The sequence below is a fragment of the Artibeus jamaicensis genome, unplaced genomic scaffold (assembly GCF_021234435.1).
Source record: "Artibeus jamaicensis isolate MK-2021 breed Jamaican fruit bat unplaced genomic scaffold, CSHL_Jam_final contig_354, whole genome shotgun sequence".
NCBI lineage: Eukaryota > Metazoa > Chordata > Mammalia > Chiroptera > Phyllostomidae > Artibeus > Artibeus jamaicensis.
The window spans coordinates 30,182,710-30,202,328 of record NW_026521803.1 but is presented as its reverse complement, the minus strand read 5'-3'; the positions used below and the strand labels follow the sequence as shown (position 1 = coordinate 30,202,328).

At 52.7% G+C, this 19,619-nt stretch overlaps 1 protein-coding gene across 2 annotated transcripts in view; it reads left to right on the top strand.

The window, feature by feature from the left end:
- Window positions 1–207: 207 nt before the first annotated feature.
- Window positions 208–19,619, top strand: part of MYO5B (myosin VB) — a 255,212-nt gene continuing 235,800 nt past the window's right edge. Inside the window, exon 1 of one of the 2 annotated variants that reach the window (XM_037165072.2) lies at window positions 208–637. In XM_037165072.2, coding sequence (XP_037020967.2) covers window positions 611–637 — 27 coding nt within the window. In that variant the 5' untranslated portion in view covers window positions 208–610. The remainder of the gene's footprint in view (window positions 638–19,619) is intronic. The other variant, XM_053664231.1, reaches the window with a different exon arrangement.

The following is a 19,619-nucleotide window of genomic DNA, read 5'->3' as shown; positions in this document are numbered from 1 at the left end:
CCTCTTGTCCGCACTGCGTCCCCGCCCTGCCTCTCAGGCACAGCTGGGGTGGACAAGGCGCGTGGGGCGGCAGGTGCAGCTCGGGCGCGCACCTGTCCCGCATGCGCCCCGTGTCCAGCAGGGGGCGGCAGGCACCCGCCGCACGCCCGCCCCGCCCCCGCCGGGAGGACCCCGAGGTGCGGGGGCGCGTCCAGCCCGCCCCGCGGGGTGCAAAGGCGGTGGCGGCAGCTCGCTGGCCGCCGGCTCGGACGCCCGCCCTGCCTCGCCCCGCGCTCGCACCTCCTCCAATACCTGAGTGGGGAGCGGCGCGGCCTCCTCCCCCGCCCGCCCGTAACTCCGGCCGGGCCGCTGCGACGCCTCGCAGCGGGAGTAAAGGTCGCGCCGGCTGGGAGCGAGCCGGCCGCTGCGCCTCCAGGAAGCCGGCGGGGCAGGAGGGGGAGAGGGACGAGGAACCACAAACTCTCGGCCAGCCCAGGAAGATGGCGCCAGGCGGGCCGGCCGCGGACTGAGAGCCGCGGGGCCAGCGAGGAGCCGGGACCCGCCGCCCGCCGGGGCACCAGCGAGAGTCGTCCGCCCGCTCGGCGCCGCGGCTCGGCCGGGCCGCGGGGTCATGTCGGTCAGCGAGCTCTACAGCCAGGTGAGTGCGGCCGCGCGCCGCGGCCGGGCGGGCACAGGTGAGGGCGGCGGGGCGGTGTGTTGCGGGCCACCGCGGCCCTCGGGGGCGCCTTCTCCAGCGGCTCTGGGGGTCAGGGGGCGACCGGAGACACCCCTCAGCCTGCTCCCCGCAGCCGCCCTCGCGCCGCCAACTTCGGGGGGTGGATAAAGTTTGCTGTTCCGGGAGCGCCCCGCGCCAACCGGCCGCGGCGGTGCCCCTGGTCCGGGCTGTTGCCCCCTCCCCGACGCCCGGCCATCGCTCGCCTCCCCGGGGCTCTGCTCTCAATGAGTCCCCGAACTGGGGGGGGCGGCCCCGCCAGCTCCCAGCTGCTGCGAGGGGACAGCCCCCCGTGGTGGCGCCCATCTCGATCAGGACGCCACCCCAGGTGCCCTGCGGCGCGAACTCCCACGGGCGACCTTCTCATGTTTCTAAGGCTTCCTTTCCTCCCGCATGCCACCGAAGGGGACCCCTGAACTTGGGCGGCGCTCCGCCCCTTAAGCGGAGACAGGAGGGGTCCCAACCTGGTGTCCGGGGCCGGAGGGCGGAAGCTTCGCGGAAGGCGCCAGGCGCTCCGGGGGTCTCAGCTCGCCAGGGAGGGGCTCTCTGAGGCGGCCCTGCTGGGTGGGGACGTGGAGGGCTTCCGCGACTGCCGGGAGGGGGGTCGGTGTCAGGCTGTGCTAGGGGTGAGGGTGGTTTCCAGGATGCCTGCGAGGTTGTGATGCGTCTGCAGGGCTCCTCGGTCAGAGTCGGGAACAGGTGCAGCGGGGGCGGACACGCCCGCTTCCATGGCACTCACTGTGGTTAAGTTGGGGACCAGCCACCACTTCCCCGAGTGCCCGCGGCCAAGCAGCCCGAGCTCCCTAGGGACCCCCTTGGGTTTTGACTTGGCGCTGAGGGTTAGGGGGGCACAGGCCTTTAAGTATGCACCCTTCCCCCACTCCTAAGTTTTGGACGTTCCTCCCTCGCCTGCCAGTTTGTCTTCTCTGTGGCCGAAAATGTTTGGCAGTGCCTGGTGCGCACTTCTGGGTGCACAGAGGTGTGTTGGGGGGCGGGGGTTGGGACTGCGGTTCCCAGGATCCTGGCTCCAGCCAGCAGGTCTGGGCGGGGGAGGAAGAGCCACTTCCGTGTCTTCACCTGGCAGGTTCTTGCAGCTGCCCCCCCCAGCGTGGGCGTGACCTCCTGCCGGGTGGGCGAGTTTTCTAATTCCTCCTTCCTTTTGGAGGGGGGCAGGGCTGAACTAGAATGACAGGAGGTAGCCACAGAGGTTGTGCACTGGCTGGGGGTGATGGGGGCACAGCTGACTAGGACACTCAACTCCACCTGCACCAGGAGCCCCTGGCAGTGATCACAGATGAGAGGTAGTTGCTGAGAGAGCAGAGGGTGTGAGGTCTGGGCCGGGGTGTGTGTGGGGTGGGAGGACTGAAATCTCTGCCGCTTCAGGCTATAGAAAAGCACCCCACTCCGGTTACCCCCAGCAGGAGCTCTCAAGCTACACTTTCAGTTGTTTTCCCTGAAGCTGGACATCACAGGAGGCTGGAAACCAGGGGTGCAGGGAACAATCTGAACTGGAGTGTAAAGCACCGAGCTTGGCCACACCAAAGTGCATGAAAATACCACCTGTACTCCCAAGTAAAACAGTGACTCAAGTGGGTATACCTGCGGCGGATCATGAAGTCCTGTATGAGATAGTAACTAACCACTTCATTATATGAAGCAAAAGGACAACTGAATAAGCCCTTAATTTTTGGAGCCCTGGTCTTGAAAAATCAGAATACTGGGTTGCTTTTAAAGACAACACTTTCAGAAGAAAACACTCAGTTTAAGTTTTAGTTAGAAATGAGCACATTGCATGCTGATTTAGGAATGCTGAATTAGTGAGAGTCTGAGCTAAAGTTGTAGTGTGCTTTTTCTGCACTCAAGGAGCTGGACAAAGCTGTTCCACCAGGAAAAGGTCTCTAGAGGACACACAGAACAAACAAACAAAAAATGCGGCTTCACGAGTGTGAGGCTTTGGCCTAATCCAGAAAGTGTTTGTTGAGAACTTCTCCCTAGGGCTGTGGGGCTCTGTGCCCTGCTCTGTTCATGGGTTTCTGGTTGTTAATCACTTTTAGATTCACGAGTCTGAACTTGAGGTTTGTCTGCGATCAATGCAGTAGCTTCCAGATTGTGTTTGGGCAGTTGCTTTTCTTTCTGTCAGAGTTACTCGCTCAGGCTTTTCCTGTGAGAAGCAGTGGTATTGTTTTCTAACCATTGTCTCACTTGCTAGGCTGGATTCACAATTCGCACGTGAATCATAAGGTGCACAGGGAAAGTGTGCCGGCTGTTCAGATGCTCTTTGTTTCTGGGGAGATGACTTGTTCTTTTTAGTGTATTATCACAATAACCAATGCTCCTTTTATTTTTAACCTGCTAGAGGGCTTTTCTAACATCATGAATGCTAGTGCCAGACACATACTTCAATGTATTATGTATGATGGAAAGAATTACCCCTTATACCAACAGCACTTTTTTGTAAGGGGGATGGAAATTTTAAGGCCCTTTATTGGTTATACCTGTTGGAAGATGTTATTCTTGGAATGAGACACTTATTTCAGTGTATAAATTCACTAAGTATATACAGTTTCAGCTAAGAACTTAGTATGTTGGTCTATTCCTAGTTATCCAAGAAAAGACTTCTTCCTCGTCCCTCCCTCCAAGTCTCTGTTTTCTTGTTCTGTGTCACCTCGGTTCGACTGGCAGCTCCTGAGCTATGGGGACATTTTTGGGGGGAGTTGATCTCATTCCTTGGCAGAGGGCCCTTCCCATCAGCAAAGGCACACCGTTTTTGGAGGACCCAGCAGCTCAGCTGTGGGAAATCACTTCCTTTGTACTGAGGTGGATGGGGAAGGAGAATCGGAGCCGGCCACACACCTGGAGGCGGCTGCCGCAGCGAGTCAGCTGCATCCACACTCATGGAACAGTGGAACCACCCTTGGGCCCTTGTCATGAGAAGCATGCCTGTGGAAGGTGTCAGTACCTCGTTTCCACCCACAGAAAAGGACAGTGTGGGCCAGTCTGATTTGTGCAGGTCCCAGGAAGACGCCCAAATGTAAGCAGGCATGGCGAGTATGACTTAACTACAATAAGTGCAGAAAACAGTCTGGTTTTTAAAGTGTAAAATACATAATCTCTCCCTCAGGCTGAATAACACAAGTCTTTCGTAGAGAAAGGGTTATTCCGGATGAAATTTTAAATGGTGCTCCTTTAAGTATTAAGATTTTCAGTACCATTCTAGACAGCAGAGTGACCGAGAAGTCACCAGACTGAAAGCACTGCTTGGACCCTGTCCTGTGTGGTTTTGAATCGATAGGCGCTGCCCAAGCAGTGGATTTTGGGGGCTGCTGGGAGGTCACTTTACTGTGTAGACCAGAGTGGCTTTGAGCACAAGGGCCTTAGCTCTCAGGGCTGCAGTTTGGGGCTAGTCCTTTGGAACATGGAGCTTATGTGCTTTGGGCTGGCATCTTTCAGCTGTCCCTGACTTGTGTCTCGGGGGACGCGGGCCTCTGTTGAGCTCAGTCCTTTCCCATCTGTAGCTGCTACTCCTTTTGTCTCTGCCCCCCTTTCTGAGTGGACCTATAAACCCTGCTGGTGACAATCAGAACTTCGAAGTTTGCGTGCAATTTGTTACTCAGCTCACAGGGCCTGCTCTCTGCCTGCCTGTTACCTGTACACATGGAACAAGCATGCCCTGTCCCCCCTTGTTGGTAGTTTTTTTTCATGTCCCCTGTCCCAGCCAGGCTGAGATCTGGAGAGCAGAGGCTGCACGGGACACTCTCGGGAGGGGGCTCACGGGATGGTGGAGCGGACCCTGGGCTCTTGTCACAAGAGACACATGTATGGAGAGTGTTAGTACCTTGTTTCTACCCTCAGGGAAGGACAGTGCGTCCTCAGTGTGTGTGGTGCGCTGCCTCAGTAGGTGCTTATTTGGAAGGTTGTCCCCTAGGCCTGTCCCCGAGCCCTCCTCCCTCAAGTCCTGCTGGAACTTCCCATGGCCACTTGCTGATGCCAGGTCTCCCCACTTGGGCCTCTTAGAGAAGCTTGCCTTTAGCTGTTAGCTCCTTCGCTTTTTCTTTTGTGCTCCTCATATTGCGCCTCATCAGCTACAGCACAGTCACCCAGCAGAAGGCTTTCTGACAGCCCATGTCTGGTTGGAGTCTAAGTACATTGTTGCACTTTTGTTCGCAAAGATGGCCTTCTTTCTGTCAGAGGAACAACGCACTCGGAGTGGAAACTAACCAGACTTTCCAGATGCTCGCAAGATTAAAAAAAATACTGCCATTTTCTGTGGTGAGGCTCAGCTATAAACTATACTGTTTACAATATAGGGTCCAGACACCGCCTTCCCTAAGTGAGAGTGTACTTGTCAGAACACATACGGGATTGTCGAGGCAACGCCGTTCGGGTTTGAGCTAGTCGTTGACCTTGTTTTGTCATTCAGTGAGTCCCCAGCAGCCACACAGAAAAGCTGCCCACCTTAGAGAGAGCGTAGCGTGTGCTCTGGCGTCCTTGTCTGCACAAACACGCCTTGCATCGTCACTGGGCAGCAGAACCGAAATACACAGTTACCTGACGGTACAGCATCACCACATGTCTGGAGAGGAGGGCACACACTCCTGGTTAAAGGCGCTTTGGAGAAGCGGCGGCGGGCCGCGGCAGTGAGGGAAGACTTCAGACCACAGAGAACACCAAACACAGCAACCAAGGCACGGGGTGGGGAGAGGCTCCCGCTCAATCTCGGCCCCACCACCAACTCCCTGGGGGAAGAGCAAGAGCAGTTTGAAAGAAGGTTTAAATTTAAACTGTGCTTTCTGTCTCCTGTTATAGCTTTAAAGGAAAATTAAAAAGCATTTTTCACAATGTTCTCCTTTTTTTCTGTTAATTTGTATGACAATTGAAACAACTCATACGATGCGGGAAAGGCAAAGCCTCCTCCCAGGAACAGCTACTGTCACCCACTTACGTGGTCTCTAGACCTTGGCCGTCCAGTCAGGGGGTCACACGTGGCTGGAGCACTTGGGATGAGGCCGCCCCAGTGGGGGAGAGCTGGAGGTGTAACGTAGTGGACTTCCGAGACACGGAGCAGGCGTGCGCGTGGAACAGCGCACTCAACTTTTTAAATACTGATTAACTGTGGAGGTGCTATAATATTTTGGATGACTCACCTACGTTTAACCTGACTACTAGAAAATTTAAAATCTCACGTGTGTTGTGCCTGACTTCTGTTGGATAGTACCGCTTTAGACTTAGGCACGATCGTGGGTGCCATCACGGGTGCTGCATCTTAACCTACTGTGGCTTTTTTCCCTGTTGCATATAAAGGTAACCTCACCATTGTAAGGCCTGCATAATACAGTGTTATCTGGCTGTGCCATGGTGTTTTTAACTGTTCCCATTTCGATGAGTGCTTAATTGGTTCCAGGTTTTTGATGTGAAAAGTGTTACAAACAATCTTGGACCCTTTTTCAATTATTTCATCAGGAAAAGTTGCCGAAGGTGGACCTGCTGGTGTTGACGGTCTTCATTAACGTGGCCCGTTCATTAACGTGGCCTGCAGCCTCCAGGGGAGAGCTGGCCCGTCCCCGCCCCCACCCTCATACTGGGTGTTCCTGTCTTTCAACCACATGTTTCCTTTTCGATTTAAAGTTGATTTTCGTTGGGTAGTTGAACATCTTTTCATATGCTTGGTGTTTTCATTCGTAAGTTTTTTTTTGTATTTCCTGTACTAAAAGGCATTATAGCTTAGTTTTTCTTCATTAAATGATTATATTTATATTTTTATTATTTTTTAATGTTGGTAACCCTTATTTATGTTTTTAAAGATTTTATTTATCTTTAGAGGGGAAGGGAAGGAGAGAGGGAGAGAAATATCAATGTATGGTTACCTCTTGTGCATCCCCTGCCGGGAACTGGCCTGCAACCCAGGCATGTGCCCTGACTGGAAATCGAACCGGGATCCTTTGGTTCACAGGCCCACGCTCAGTCCACTGAGCTACACCAGCCAGGGCTAAATGATTATATTTTTAGAGCTAGGCAGTCATGGAAACCAGAATGTTCAGGAAAAAAGCATAAATATGTGTTAAATAAAGAACCTGGGCCTGTGCTTTCCCCACCTGTGTCTGAGCTCACAGCCCTCTGAGCTCAGACACTGGCCACTGAGACTCAGGCACGGCCGTCCTTCCGTCTACAGGTGGAGCGGCCTCAGGCCGACGCGACTCACCCAGAGCTGCAGGCCTCGAAGGCGGTGGGGCAGGGTCTCACCCCCGGGGGTCCGGCCGAGGGCCTTGCTGACCCCTCTGCTCTGCCGCCTCCTGTGAGGTCATGTTCCACCTGCGGTGGGTACGGAACATCACTTGTGCATGGAAGGTACCCATCTCCACACTCAGCCCCATGGCATTCTGACGCTCCTTAAAATGTGACCCAAACATAGGCAAAACCCTTGTTTTTGGCTTTTCTTAGGCCACGTAGGCTCCCAGAGAGGTTCACATCTTCCAAGAGGGCTACAGGGAACCAAAGAGATGCATGTGAAACTTGAGCAGTATAAAATTACTTGACTGTAAATTTAACCATCCTCACACGCCAGGACATGCTTTCCACGTGCTTTGCCTGACGCCGTCTCCTGAAAACGTCACAGTGAGAGCCTTCTTTTTCCTGCCACACTTGATGTCTAATGGGCACTTGTCCCTTTTAAAGCTATGAGCAGAGAACCAGGTCTGATCCTCCTTGTGGCCCTCGGCCAGCTGCCCGTCTAGTTAGAGGTCTTCACCTTTACAGGTGTGTCCTGCTCACTGCCTGTTGGCTGGGCACCTGTCTGCTGGAAAATGAGCTCCCTTCCTCACTCAGGTGGTTCGCGTGGCCGCCTTCTAAGCAGGGGCATCTTAGGCTGGACATGAGCTCTTCAGGTTGTCTGGGTCCTGGTGCAGATGAGCACCGGTGGTATCTGGCTAATTGGCTGTGGCAGAGATCAATCTTCTACAGGGTCCAGCAGAAGTAAAGCCTGCTTCAGTGTGGTCGGTAGGGTAATAATCTGGGTGTAATAATTTATAGTTTTAACCTGAACATGTCACCTAAAATGTCATATGGAGTGCTTGAATGTGATATTGTTACGTTACAGAATTACATGCTTACGATTTTGTAACAAAAGATTTTGTAATAAAAAAGGGGCATTGTTTGTGCTGGACCCAGTATCTCTAAGCACCAAGTTAATGGCTCATAATGTTTCTCTTACTACCATTTATTCCGGGACTTTTAAATTATTGTCCTTCTTTGAGTAATTCTTGTAGTGACACAGGCCTGGTAGGCTTTTCTCTCCTTGCAGAAGAGGCCCATCATGAGAAGTTACTGATTTTCTCCCCCCAAACAGCTTTTGCCATTATAAAATTCAAATGCATTGTGACATGAAATCCTTAGAGTAATGAGAAAATCCAGATGCCTCTGTATGGGATTCAAAGGCTTGGTTTATAAGCTCCTTGGCACTGAGAAGTTCAGGGCCCCTGGCTTAGAAACCAGCCTTTGCAAGAAAAAGATACCGGGCAGCAGAGTGCCAGGCTGTTTGTGCTGTGAGCTGGCTGCTGCGTGTCTTCAGGAAGGGAAGAAAAGGGATGATATTTGAACTAGCAAATTGTACCATATTCAACTATCGATTTTGTGTGCCCTAGCCATTAACTTTAGACTCTGGTTCAACTGATTTTTAAAAAATTCTTACTTGAGAATGTTTTTTTACTAATTTTTAGAGGGAAGAAGGAGTGGGGAGAGGGAGGGAGAGAGAAAAGAAACATCAATCGGTTGCCTCCCATGGGCACCCTGACCAGGAATGGAACCCACAACCATTTGGTGTACGGGACGGTGCCCAACTAATGTAGCCACCGGCCAGGGCCAGCTCTACTTCTTTCTGCTGACTCCCCATCCACACCCCAGTGCAGGTCCCACCAAAGGCATGAGGTGTGCTCTGAGCCTGCTACCTGCCTGTATACGATGCCAGTCACTTAAGCTGCCCTGGAGGCCAGTAGGTACAGAGTAAAATGACTTGTGAATTTCTGAAATCAGCAATGTAAACAGTATTGTACTTGGATACATGTGCAATGAACCCATGAGGGGACTCGGGGGACGGAAGCTAGGCCAGCTGTCCCCAGGGAGGGTGCTCCGAGGGCGGGCGTTCATTTTATCACTGCACCGTCTCAAGCACTTACACATCCGAAAGAGGGGACACTGCCGAGAATGGGATGGGTTACAAGGCCAAGTCTGTAGAAGCTCTGAGATTTTCTGATTCTCCGTTTTGCATTGTGTGTGCATAGAGTTGACGGTTGAACGTGTAGATTCGCAGAACTGCTCTCACTGAAGATGTCAGTTCAGCCTCACACCCAGTTCCCCAGACATGGTTTGCCTACTGTGGAAACTCTGCCACTGAACTGGTTTAAAGCCCACCTGTGCTCACCCCCTGTTTCTGGGCTGTGTGCTTGGAGGGGAAGGGTCTTTTGCCCCCATCAAGGAGCCACCCTTACTGTGACATGATCATCTGTCATTTTGGCTCGGCTTCTGGCTAGAGCACCCGTGGGGGGGGGGGGGTCTGTCCGTCAGGAGATAAGTAAATGTTTTCCTTTCTCATTTTCTTAGCCCAAAGGCTTGGCACAAGGTTTGAACGTGGAATGACAGCAAGCTAACATTTGTGGATGCGAAAGCGGCCGTAACAGCCTTCTTTTTGAAGAGCCTACTTTTGCAAATAAGTTTGAATACACACACACAATTTTTTTTGCATTTACCTTCCTCAGGTTATCATCATTTAGATTAAAAGTATAATCTGCTTTTAATTTTCCCCCAGTTAACTCACAAGCAGTCTCATCGGGACTCGTGGGTACTTGGTGTGGTTTGGTGGGGGCAAATTCGGTCCTCACAGCTCCCCTGAGATCAGACAAAGCAGGGGGCTTTCAAAAGAGAACGGTGAGTCCGGGGAGGAAAAACCAGATCCGGTCTGTTCCAGTTGCCTTCTCTCCCACAGGGGCCATGATAATGCTCCTTATAATTTTCATCTGAAGATTCGGACCCTCTGTGGTCATCGCTCAGCCACCCAGTGTGCAGGCCCCTCCTCCTCATGGGGGAGCAGGTGCCATAGCCCCCACCGAGGCTGGCAGGAAGAGCCCGTCCCCTCAGGGGCGTCCTTTGACCTTGAGTTCCTCCAGTCTAGTGGTTCATTTGTTGTAGGAATAAGCGTTAAGGAGGTGTTAGTACATTAAAAGGAGGTAAATTGCTTTATCTTGTCTCATTAGGTTTAATCACATTCTCAATATGCCTACACCCACTAGTGAGGGCTAATGTTAATTTGTAAAATAAGGGAAATGAAAGTCTCCTCAGCCAGAAACTAGTCTGTCTTTGCTCCCAAGCTGCTAGCTCTTTGTAGTTGCCAGTTTGCTGGGCGTGTGCATGCAACTGTGTGACAGGCGTGTGCACGGAGTGATGCGCGTGCCCTTCAAGTGCCAGCAGAGGTGTGCAGCGGAGCCTCAGTTCTTGAACGTAATTCGTTCTGGAAAACTGCTCAAGACACGGCCTGTTCAAAAATTGACCCACTTTTTGGTCACCTGAGAGGTGCACGACTGGTCATACAGGCATCAGCATGTCGTCAGGTACAAAACCGATACAATTTTCCCATGAACAGCTGGATCGAGAATGGAATTGTTAGAGAACCAAGGTTTGACTGTAGTGAACGTGCTAGACCCTGCCCATCTGAACAAATGCTGCTTCCTCCCGGGCGCCTCGGAGGCAGAGGGGTGGGGATGCTGGAGTCTGGTACTTCCTTCTCTGAAGCTGGCCTTAGACTTGGTGGTGTGTGCCTTGTTTCCTTCGTATAGTGGCGATAACTTGTGCCTGGGAGGTAGGGTCTCTGTGCTGGGAGTAGCCGGAAGTTATTCGAAGAACTAAGCTGGTTGAGTTACGGCAGGGATTCACAGACACATTTCTGTTACAGACTAAGTGTCGCTGCCAGGCACTGCCCCCGGTTTTGCGTGTCCTCTTACTAGTTGTCCTGGTGTGGGTTGGGGGCGGTTACAGCCAGGACTAGAACGCTCTCAGTGATCCATCAGTGTGAGCTCTCCAGCCTTCAGGGACACGAGTGTTTGAAAGTAGCAGTTCTGGCTTGTTTGCTTAAAAACTTAAAGGCTCACAGAATTTTATAATACTGATGTAGGGTCCCACTTAAATATATATGTATATTAATATTATCTTAGTGTGTGAGAATATAATTGTCTAAAGGTTATGGCAGTTTTTTAAAAAGATTTTTATTTATAGAGGGGGGAAGGGAGGGAGAAAGAAAGGGAGAGAAACATCAGTGTGTGGTTGCCTCTTGTGCGCCCCTACTGGAGACCTGGCCCACAACCTAGGCATGTGCCCTGACTGGGAATCGAACTGGAGACCCTTTTGTTTTGCAGGCTGGTGCTCAGTCCACTGAGCCATACCAGCCAGGGCTGTTGTGACAGGTTTAATAGCATTAATAAATACCTACAATCAGAACACTCAAACGGAGAGTTTATTCCACCTAACATCCTAAAATGCTCTTTTGAAGGCAGATGGAAGGGTGCTCTTCATTTGTTCTTTCCTCCTGTAATGTTAGCGATTGAATAGAAGATGACAGGAGGGCAAAATAGCATTATTCTCAGTAGCCAAAAGTTGGGGAAGCCACCCAGGATCCATCACGCATAAATGGGTGATCCGTGGCCTGTCCTTGCAAGGCAGTGTTACTTAGCTGTAAAGAGAGGGAAGTTCTGGCGCGCGCTACCACATGGCCGAACCTTGAGGACATGGTGCTCAGTGAAATAAGCCAGTCACCACAGGACAGCGATTGAGCGGTTCCACTCAGGTGAGGTGTCTAGAGGAGTCAGAGTTGTAGGGGTGGAGAGCAGAATGCTGGTCGTGGGAGGAGGGGAGCGTGGGGCACTGCCATTTAGTAGGCACAGAGTTTTATTTTCGCAAGAGAAAGAGTTCTGGAGACGGCTGGGGGGATGTCTGCCCAGCGCTGTGCGTGGGCTTGGTGCCACTGAGCTGTGCACTTAAAAACAGTTAAGATGGTAAATTTTATAGTGTACATTGTATCACAATGAAAAAAATAAACCAGGAGGAGGGGCAGGGAAAATACAGAGGTTATAAAAGCTTAACCTTTGGATGGGGGAGACGGAATATTGGTTTCCCCTTCCGTCAGCTGTGCGACCTTAGGCACCTGCTTAACCTCCAGGCTTTGGTTACCTGTAGAAGGGGGTAGGGAGCTAGTACAACCCTCAGGCTCGCTGATGAGAGGAAAGGAGAGCCTGTGAGGTGTACTAACCGTCGCTGCCCATCCCGTTGCTAGGAGAAGGTCTCGTCCTTGGGGAACCACGGTCCAGCGTAGGGGACTGTGGGGGCTAGGGAAAGGGTCCAGGTGCTGATCCACTAGCTGCAGCTTTCTTCTCCCTGTGGGCAGGCAACCTCGGACTGGCCCCTCCTACCTAGTGAAGTACCAGCCTGGATGCAGGAGCTTTAAGGCTGTACACATACTTTTCCTTTTTGAGGTGTGGGGAAGAAAGGAACAAAAGGTGGATTACGGTCCCGTCTTTGAGGACCAATATCCTCAAATCTTTATTCCCAGAGCTTCAGCCTTGATTGACCTATCGGTTCCCACTGTGGGACCACCCGCACTTTGTACTGAGAGGAAGAGCATCCCACCTTGGTACCACGAACGGATGAGCATGTCTGCCTGTAGCCCTTCCTGGCACTTGGCCTACTTGGCTATTTTGGTTGCAAGGATGTTTCAAGATGTGGGCTCTAGCCTAAGGATGCTCTCTCAGGGACCCGGCTTGGCTGGTCTGTCTGAACAAGCTGGCTTAACAGGCCAGCACAGCGGTCGGGGACCAGGAAGGTGCTCAAGACCTCTGAGACTTTAGGGACCAGGTGATCCTGCCAACAGCAGAGGTCGTTTCCCCCCACGCCAGCGCCATCAGTGTGATGGAGTGACTCTTGTCTCTGCTCGTTTTCTGTCTTCTCACCAAGCCTTTCTGAATCTCCAGTTCCAGTTTAGATTAGCTCTAGTCCCTGTCATTGCTCCTGTGTCACTAAGAAGTAAAGCTCTAATGCTTTTGTAAAGGGCAGTCTCTTGATTGGCTGCTCCCAGGCAGGTATACCTGGTGCAGGTAGCTTTGGCCATCTGACCCCAAGGAACTTCCCAGTTTGGCTCAGTCACTGAGAACCAGGTTCTTTCCCCAGCAGAGACTGGGGGGGGGGGGGCCCTGCAGGCACTGGAGCCCTGGTTTTCCCACGTTGGGGTGCGTCAGAGCTAGGGAGAATAGGGCCGGCGTTCGCCCCTGTGGAGCAGGATTCGGGAGGCCTGTGCTGGACCTGCCGTCGTTTCTTGCTGGATCCTGGTGAGCTTTGGTACTTGAAGCCTTCTGCTGAGTTTCTGATCTGGTTTTTGATCACGATCAATCCCTGCCTTGGATTCTGATGATGGTTTCCATGGCTACCTTGCTCTCACACCTTATAAACAATGCTGGGACATGGGCCTTAGTATCTGCTATTATAAATAGTCCAGTAATAAACTTTTTCTTCTGCTGAAAGTGTTCTAGGTCCTCTCCTTTTCTTTCCAGTTGCTTCCTCCACTTCCACCCTCCCCGCACATTCTTTACCCTTTGGTAATCCGCCCTTAATAAAGTCTCTAGGGATCGCCCACTGTTAATATTCCTGCAGTTGGACTGGCAGTGTGAAACCAGACCCCACTCAGCCGCTGGGGTTACACAACACTCAGCCACGCAGAACAGCCTTTACTGAATGGGACAGATGCTGAGGGTGTCAGTCTGCGCTGTGCTCACTTGCAAGGTGAACCGAAATCAGAAACTGCCAGAGTGCTGGCCAAAGAGCAATGATGTGAGTGGGCTGTAAGTAACAGCAGCAGCCCTGGACGGGTAGCCTGTGTCTGAAACAATTTGAAACAACGTAGCGGAGAGCTGCCAAGTCATGAGTTAGGCTGCCACTGTTTTGCACTCGATCCTATTCAATAAGTCAACTCTTGGCTTAAAGCTGGAATTTAAAATCTCGCCTTATGCTTATGCTTCATGTGCTTCGCCAGGGGCCAGTGGCTGCACTTCCCCACAGAGCTGTATTTATGCATTTCAAGTTTTTAATGTTAAGTTAACCGTGCAAGGCAGGTGCCTTAATTTTTCACAGATGTTGGTAAACAGTGGTTTGTCGGAGCTAGTTCACTGCGTCAGGGTGGGAGAGTTTGGTGGTTTTCAGTGATAGATGCACTTGGTGATTTAAGTGTTACCCAAGTGGGAGGTAGCACTGATTCTGCTGTGTGACAGGTCGGGCCGTGAACTCTGCCCTCTTTGCTGAGAACTCTGTCTCCAGCTGATGGTGCATGCTGGGACCGCCCCCACCCACCGCTGAAGCATCTGCCCATCTTGGTCTCCATGGGGGTCGGCAGTGCGGTGTCACAGACACAAATACGTGAGAATCTTCTTGATGTCAGGCTCAGCGCTGGGCACAAAGGACACATAAGACAATAGCTCTCACTAAGGAACTCAGTTATGCTCAGTGCGGTAAGTGGGTCCAGGGAGATGAGGCATTTCACCAAGACAAGGAGCGTGGTGTGGCATGGGCCCCTCCAGGAGACCGTTGCTCAGGGTCCTTGTCTGTCACGGCCGCTCTGAAGACATTAGCCTGGGAGGAAGTCTCACCTTCGGCTCCTGTCAGCCCCTCAGTGTGCTCCTCTGTCTCCTGCCTTGAGTGTGGAGGACAGCAGGTCCCCCTGTCTAGCACCGCACTTCAGTGGGGGTGACGAAGGTCACAGTCCCATCACCCCGGGGGGCCTCCACCGTCCAGATCCGTTCCCTCCTCTGAGCTCTCCCGGGGGTCCACGAGGACAGGAGCCCCACGTGTTCTGGGAAACTGCGTTTCCGCCTCCAGCCCTGGGGGCTGGGAACTTGTGCTGGACGGGGCCGCAGGGGCAGCCACCCACTTGGGTGGGCCGGGTAGGGCCCTAGCGTGATTGCACAGCCCTGCGAGATGGCGAAGACCTCAAACAGTGATGTCACAGGGTGGTTCCCAGAAAACACGGCGCCATTTGAGCAGGAAGGCAGAGATGGGAGGACGTAAAAACTCAAACAGAATGTTTATGAGCAGTCATTAGAGTTTGTTTACTCAACCCTCTTGTTTTAAAAAACGAGTTCCTCTAGAGCGTGAACATCCAGTGGGCGAGCGCCTGCGTGGACCTCTGGCTGCCTCTGTACCCTGAGCTGCGCACTTGTCTTCCCACGTAGCCCTTTGCTGCCCCTTATTCTCGAGAACCAAGTTAATTTAGCATCAACTTTTTTCCCCCAAAATGGACTTGTTTCCATAAAATTGGGATGATCTCGATCTATCTGATCATTTTAGTTTTACCGTTTTGACATTGTTTTAAATGGGTGTCATAGGAAGTTCTCTCAAAGCATGATGTTCATAATCTCCCTTATGAAATAGCCTTTTTATCTGCAATGAGGATGTTAACAGTGGCTTGTCTGCTGCTGGTGCACTGACATGATTTAAGGTGACTTCAGATGTAACCAGAAATACACAGACCAGGAACCCGTGCCAATAACTCTTTCGCCTGGTATGATAAATGGCTATCATAAGAGTGCACTGTTGTCTTACAAGCCCCCCCAAATTGTAGTTGCTTAAATTATTCCAGGCATTCGAAAAGGATGGTGATACCGATTTTATGTATTATAGTAAGATTGCTATCACATTAACCTCCTTACGACCTCGTTTTATTTAATTTTTTTATTGAGGCAATGATTTGCAAAAGTGAGACTTCAGAACATAAGTTTTGCAAAGTTCTTTGGATGAACTGTGCCCAGTGAGGGCTCTCTCTTGGCCACAATAAAATATTGGTCTAGATCGAGGACCAGTTGTGGAGATGTTGAACTTGACCCAAAGAAGGCAGATGTCATTTGAAGAGATCTGAGTAATAGCGGCACTTTCTCTGGCCTCAGGGATGCATTTAAATGTCAGGAAAGCTGCTGTGTATAGTAGGCAAAAGCAAATGATCCACAAGAAACCAGCCAACCAAAAAACAAAATCATTTGCACTGCTCCCAGGCTACGCCCTGGGGGGAGGGGGAGGGGAGGAGGGAATTTGGTGGCTTAGGCGGTTCAGAGCCTCTTGGTGTGAGAGCTTCTCGCTGTGATCGTGGACAACAAAGGGTTTTCAAGGAGAATTTTGGTGCAGCATGGGCTTCTGCTTTATTACTGACTGTAGAGTAACCCCCCCCCCCCCCAAGATGTGACTGCAGTCAGTTGTGTTCTGCTCTTGGTGACACACTGGAGGGGTCTCAGTAGATGGAGCTCAGCCAGAGGTGGGTCTGGAGCAGGAAATGCCTGGAAACTGGAGCATCTGAGGAGCAGCTGGGAGCCCAGGACTTGGAGTCCAGAGTGAAGGAGACCTGACTCAGAAATACTGCAGGGCCCTCACGTGGAGTTTCTGTCCCCACTCTGGGTCCTCCCCAAGCTCAGAGTGATCCCCAGTGGTCTGCGTTGCAGGAGGCAGGCGGAGCTTGCTTTGCAGGAGCACTGGGCTGATCACCCCTCCCCCCACAGTGGTAGGCGGGGCTGCCTGGTGCAGAAGGAGGGCTTCATCCCCCAGGCACCTGAGAGCACTGGGCACCATCCAGTGAGGATGTGGCAAGATGCGGCAGGGAAGTGACTTTCAAATGGGGATGTGACCCCTCTGACCTTGAAACTTCTCGCGCACTTGAAAGGTGTCCAGGCATGACTTGGGAAAGAAAAATACAAAATTAGGGCGAAAAGGAATACTTTCAAGTGAACAGTAAAAGAGGGGAGGCGCTCACCATTTTGTTGTGGAGCTTCTGCTCGTCTAAGGAAGGAAACCTAGAGAATTTGATTCGTAGTTCTTGCCACTTTTTAGAGAAGCAGGTGTCCAACTCACTTGAATTTATTCTAGGAATGGGAATTACAAAGCTTTATTGATTCAGCATAAACTAGTTTAAAATGCTTTAGTCCCGTGTTTGGCGGTGGCTGTTTGTGGTGGGAGCTGGAAAGGCAGCGTGAAAGGACCAGCTGTTACCTTTCTCGTAGGACGAAGCCGCGTGTAGGTTGCTGGCTTGGGCGCAGACGGAGAGGAATAGGAACGGAGATGAGAGGGAGGAAGGGCGCTCGAGGTGGGGGAGGAGCGTGTGAAAGAAGAGAACTAGGAGGGCCCTGTCACCTGGCCCGGCTGGCCCTCTGTGCCACCCCTCCCCCAAACACACCCGGAAGGTCGGAAGGTCGCTCTGCTCATCCTGGGAAGACGGGCTGCTGCAATGGAGCAGGGTCAGAGCCCCCGAGTCATCAGTGAGAGGCCCAGGAGGTGCTCATGTCCTCTCATGCTGGCTGGCTGCTGACTCCCCTGCCAGGCCATTGCTCTGCTTGTCACTTGAGAGGAGCCCTGGCATGGGCCGTGTCCTTCTAGGTGCAGGGCCTGGTGCCTGAGGTCAGACCCCTTCTGACAGTGCAGCTTGTCTGCACTAGGAAAATCACGGGCACCCTGGGTGAAGCGCTTGCGTAGTCAAATGAAGGACATACCGCGTTTTCCTCTTCACGCACGCGCCTCAGTGTCTGCAAGTGGACTACTGCCCACCCCGCCCCTGATTTTGGCCATTTATGGAGGGAGAAGCAGCTTCGAAGGAACCCACAGTGGGTTAGCTTCTGCTTTTTTCCCCTTCAGAAAACGTCAGCTCTTTATTCTTACAGCAGGATCCTTTGTGTTTTATATGCACTCTATGCTTTACAAAGTCATGCTCCGTCTAGTTGTCGTTTTCTGGTCCACGAGTGCTCTCAGGGGCGGGAAGACAAAGGAGCTGACGCTGGACTGGGAAGGAGCACCTGAGACTCAGTCTGTGGCGCCCCGATGGCGCCCCAGAGTAGCATCATGGTCTGAGGGGTGTGGGAAGGACCGTCTCCTGAGTCCTTGCTCTGTGTGTGTGTGTGTGCGCGCGCGCACGCGTGCGCGTGTTTTCCCGGATACTCAGTAGCTGGTTGTATCTGATGGGTTTAGGTCCCATGTCACTGGTTGCGCTAGTGTTTACTTTTCCAGTTGCCAGTCTGGTCAGGCTGCGCCCCAGGAGTGAGAGCTGATCGGCCACACGTGCCATAAGCGGCCTGGAGCCAGACGATGCAGTGGAGGGAGCACCGAGCTCCCTGCTTGGGGGTTTCATTGTGATGTCTTACATGGCACTAACACTGTGAAGCTTAGGTGACGTTAACGCCGGCAAGTCACTGTACTGCTCTGGGCTGCGGTTCCCTCACTTGCCGAATGAAGGGAGTGGGACCGGATTCCCTGGGTCCTTTCCGTCCTGCGAAAGTGTCACTCAGTCTGAGTCAGAATTAGTAAACCGGGAAACAACAGCGCTGCCTCTTTTACACTTCTCCTGACTCACCTTGTGGAGAGTGAAGTGGCCCAGTCCGAGGGCGGGTGCGTTTCCCAAAGCTGCTGCCTCACAGCGGATGGTGCTAAGAGGGCTTGTTTATTGCTAGTGCTGTTCTCCCCAGTCTCCCATTTCAGCAGCTGGCCCGGCCCGGTGGATCCCCCATGCCATCCCACATGCGTCTCGCCCGGTACCCGGTCCGTCTGCCTGGCCTTCTGACCGGGCCCCGGGACCCCCTCCTCACCTGCTTGCCACTCTGACCTGTCCAACTTGCAAAGTCTCCCAACTGGCTTGACTGCCTGCTCCCTTGTCCCTGCCAGTCTGTTCCCCACAGTAGCCAGATGAGGCTCCTAGAGCAGGGTCCCTAACCTCTGCGCTGTGGACTGGTACCTGTGTGTGGGCCTGTTAGGAGCCAGGCCATGCGGCAGGAGGGGAGCTTGAATGTGATGCACTTGAATCATCCCTGCCCACACACCCTGTCCCTTCCCCCCCATCTGTGGAAAAATTGTCTTCCATGAAACTGGTCCCTGGTGCCAAAAAGGTTGGGGACCGCTGTTGTAGAGTCATTCAGATTCCACCAGAGCTCACTGTGTTGGGACCTCACTGTGTCATGGTTGTATTGGGAACTGCAGTTCCCGAGGCTGGGACATGCGAGCAAGGACCAGTCCGGCTGATTTCCCGTGCTCATGCCCTCCCTGTGGGGAGTGTCCCAGCACAGTTCTGCTGTAATGGACGCAGGCCACCAGGGGCCTTTGAAATGAAGGTCCTTGTTGATTCTGCACGCTGGTTACATTACTTTAAGAACCCATGTGCATTTTTAAGTGTTTTTTTTTTAAGATTTTATTTATTTATCTTTAGAGGGGAAGGGAAGGAGAAAAATATCAATGTATGGTTGCCTCTCATGGAGCTCCTGCTGGGAACTGGCCTGTGACCCAGGCATGTACCCTGACTGGGAATTGAACCTCGATCTTTTGGTTCACAGGCCCACACTCAATCCACTGAGTGACACCAGCCAGGGCCCATGTGCATTTTAGATGGGCCTGGGAGGAAGATCGCTTGCTGTATTTCCAAGTCTGGTTTTGGATTTGCCTGTCCCCTGAGCAGCCTTGTCTGGCGTCCCCCGTGACCTTCCCTCCCAGGCTGGTGTGCAGGGCGAGCCCCTTGGACAAGGCCCAGTGCCCCCCAGGGGGAAGCCATTGGCGGTGGTGCATGCCCCAGCCAGGTCACCTGCTCCCCATTTTGCCTCGGTGACAGAAGTTTGATCTTGGAAACCTCTCCCTGCACGGCCATGAGTCTCAGGCTGACGTAAGACCAGAATGCACCAGGACTCTGGACTTTGTGCTGGTGTGACAGAGGTATCCTTCTGATTAAGCCAGTCCGAGCGGCCTTGTAGCCAGCGCCTCACGGCTGATAGACCGGCAGCCAGTCATTGCCTTGCCTTTCCCACGGGCAGACTCGGCCTGCTCGTCCTCTTCTGGACGCATCCTGAGCCTTCTGCACCCCTGCTGTATCTAC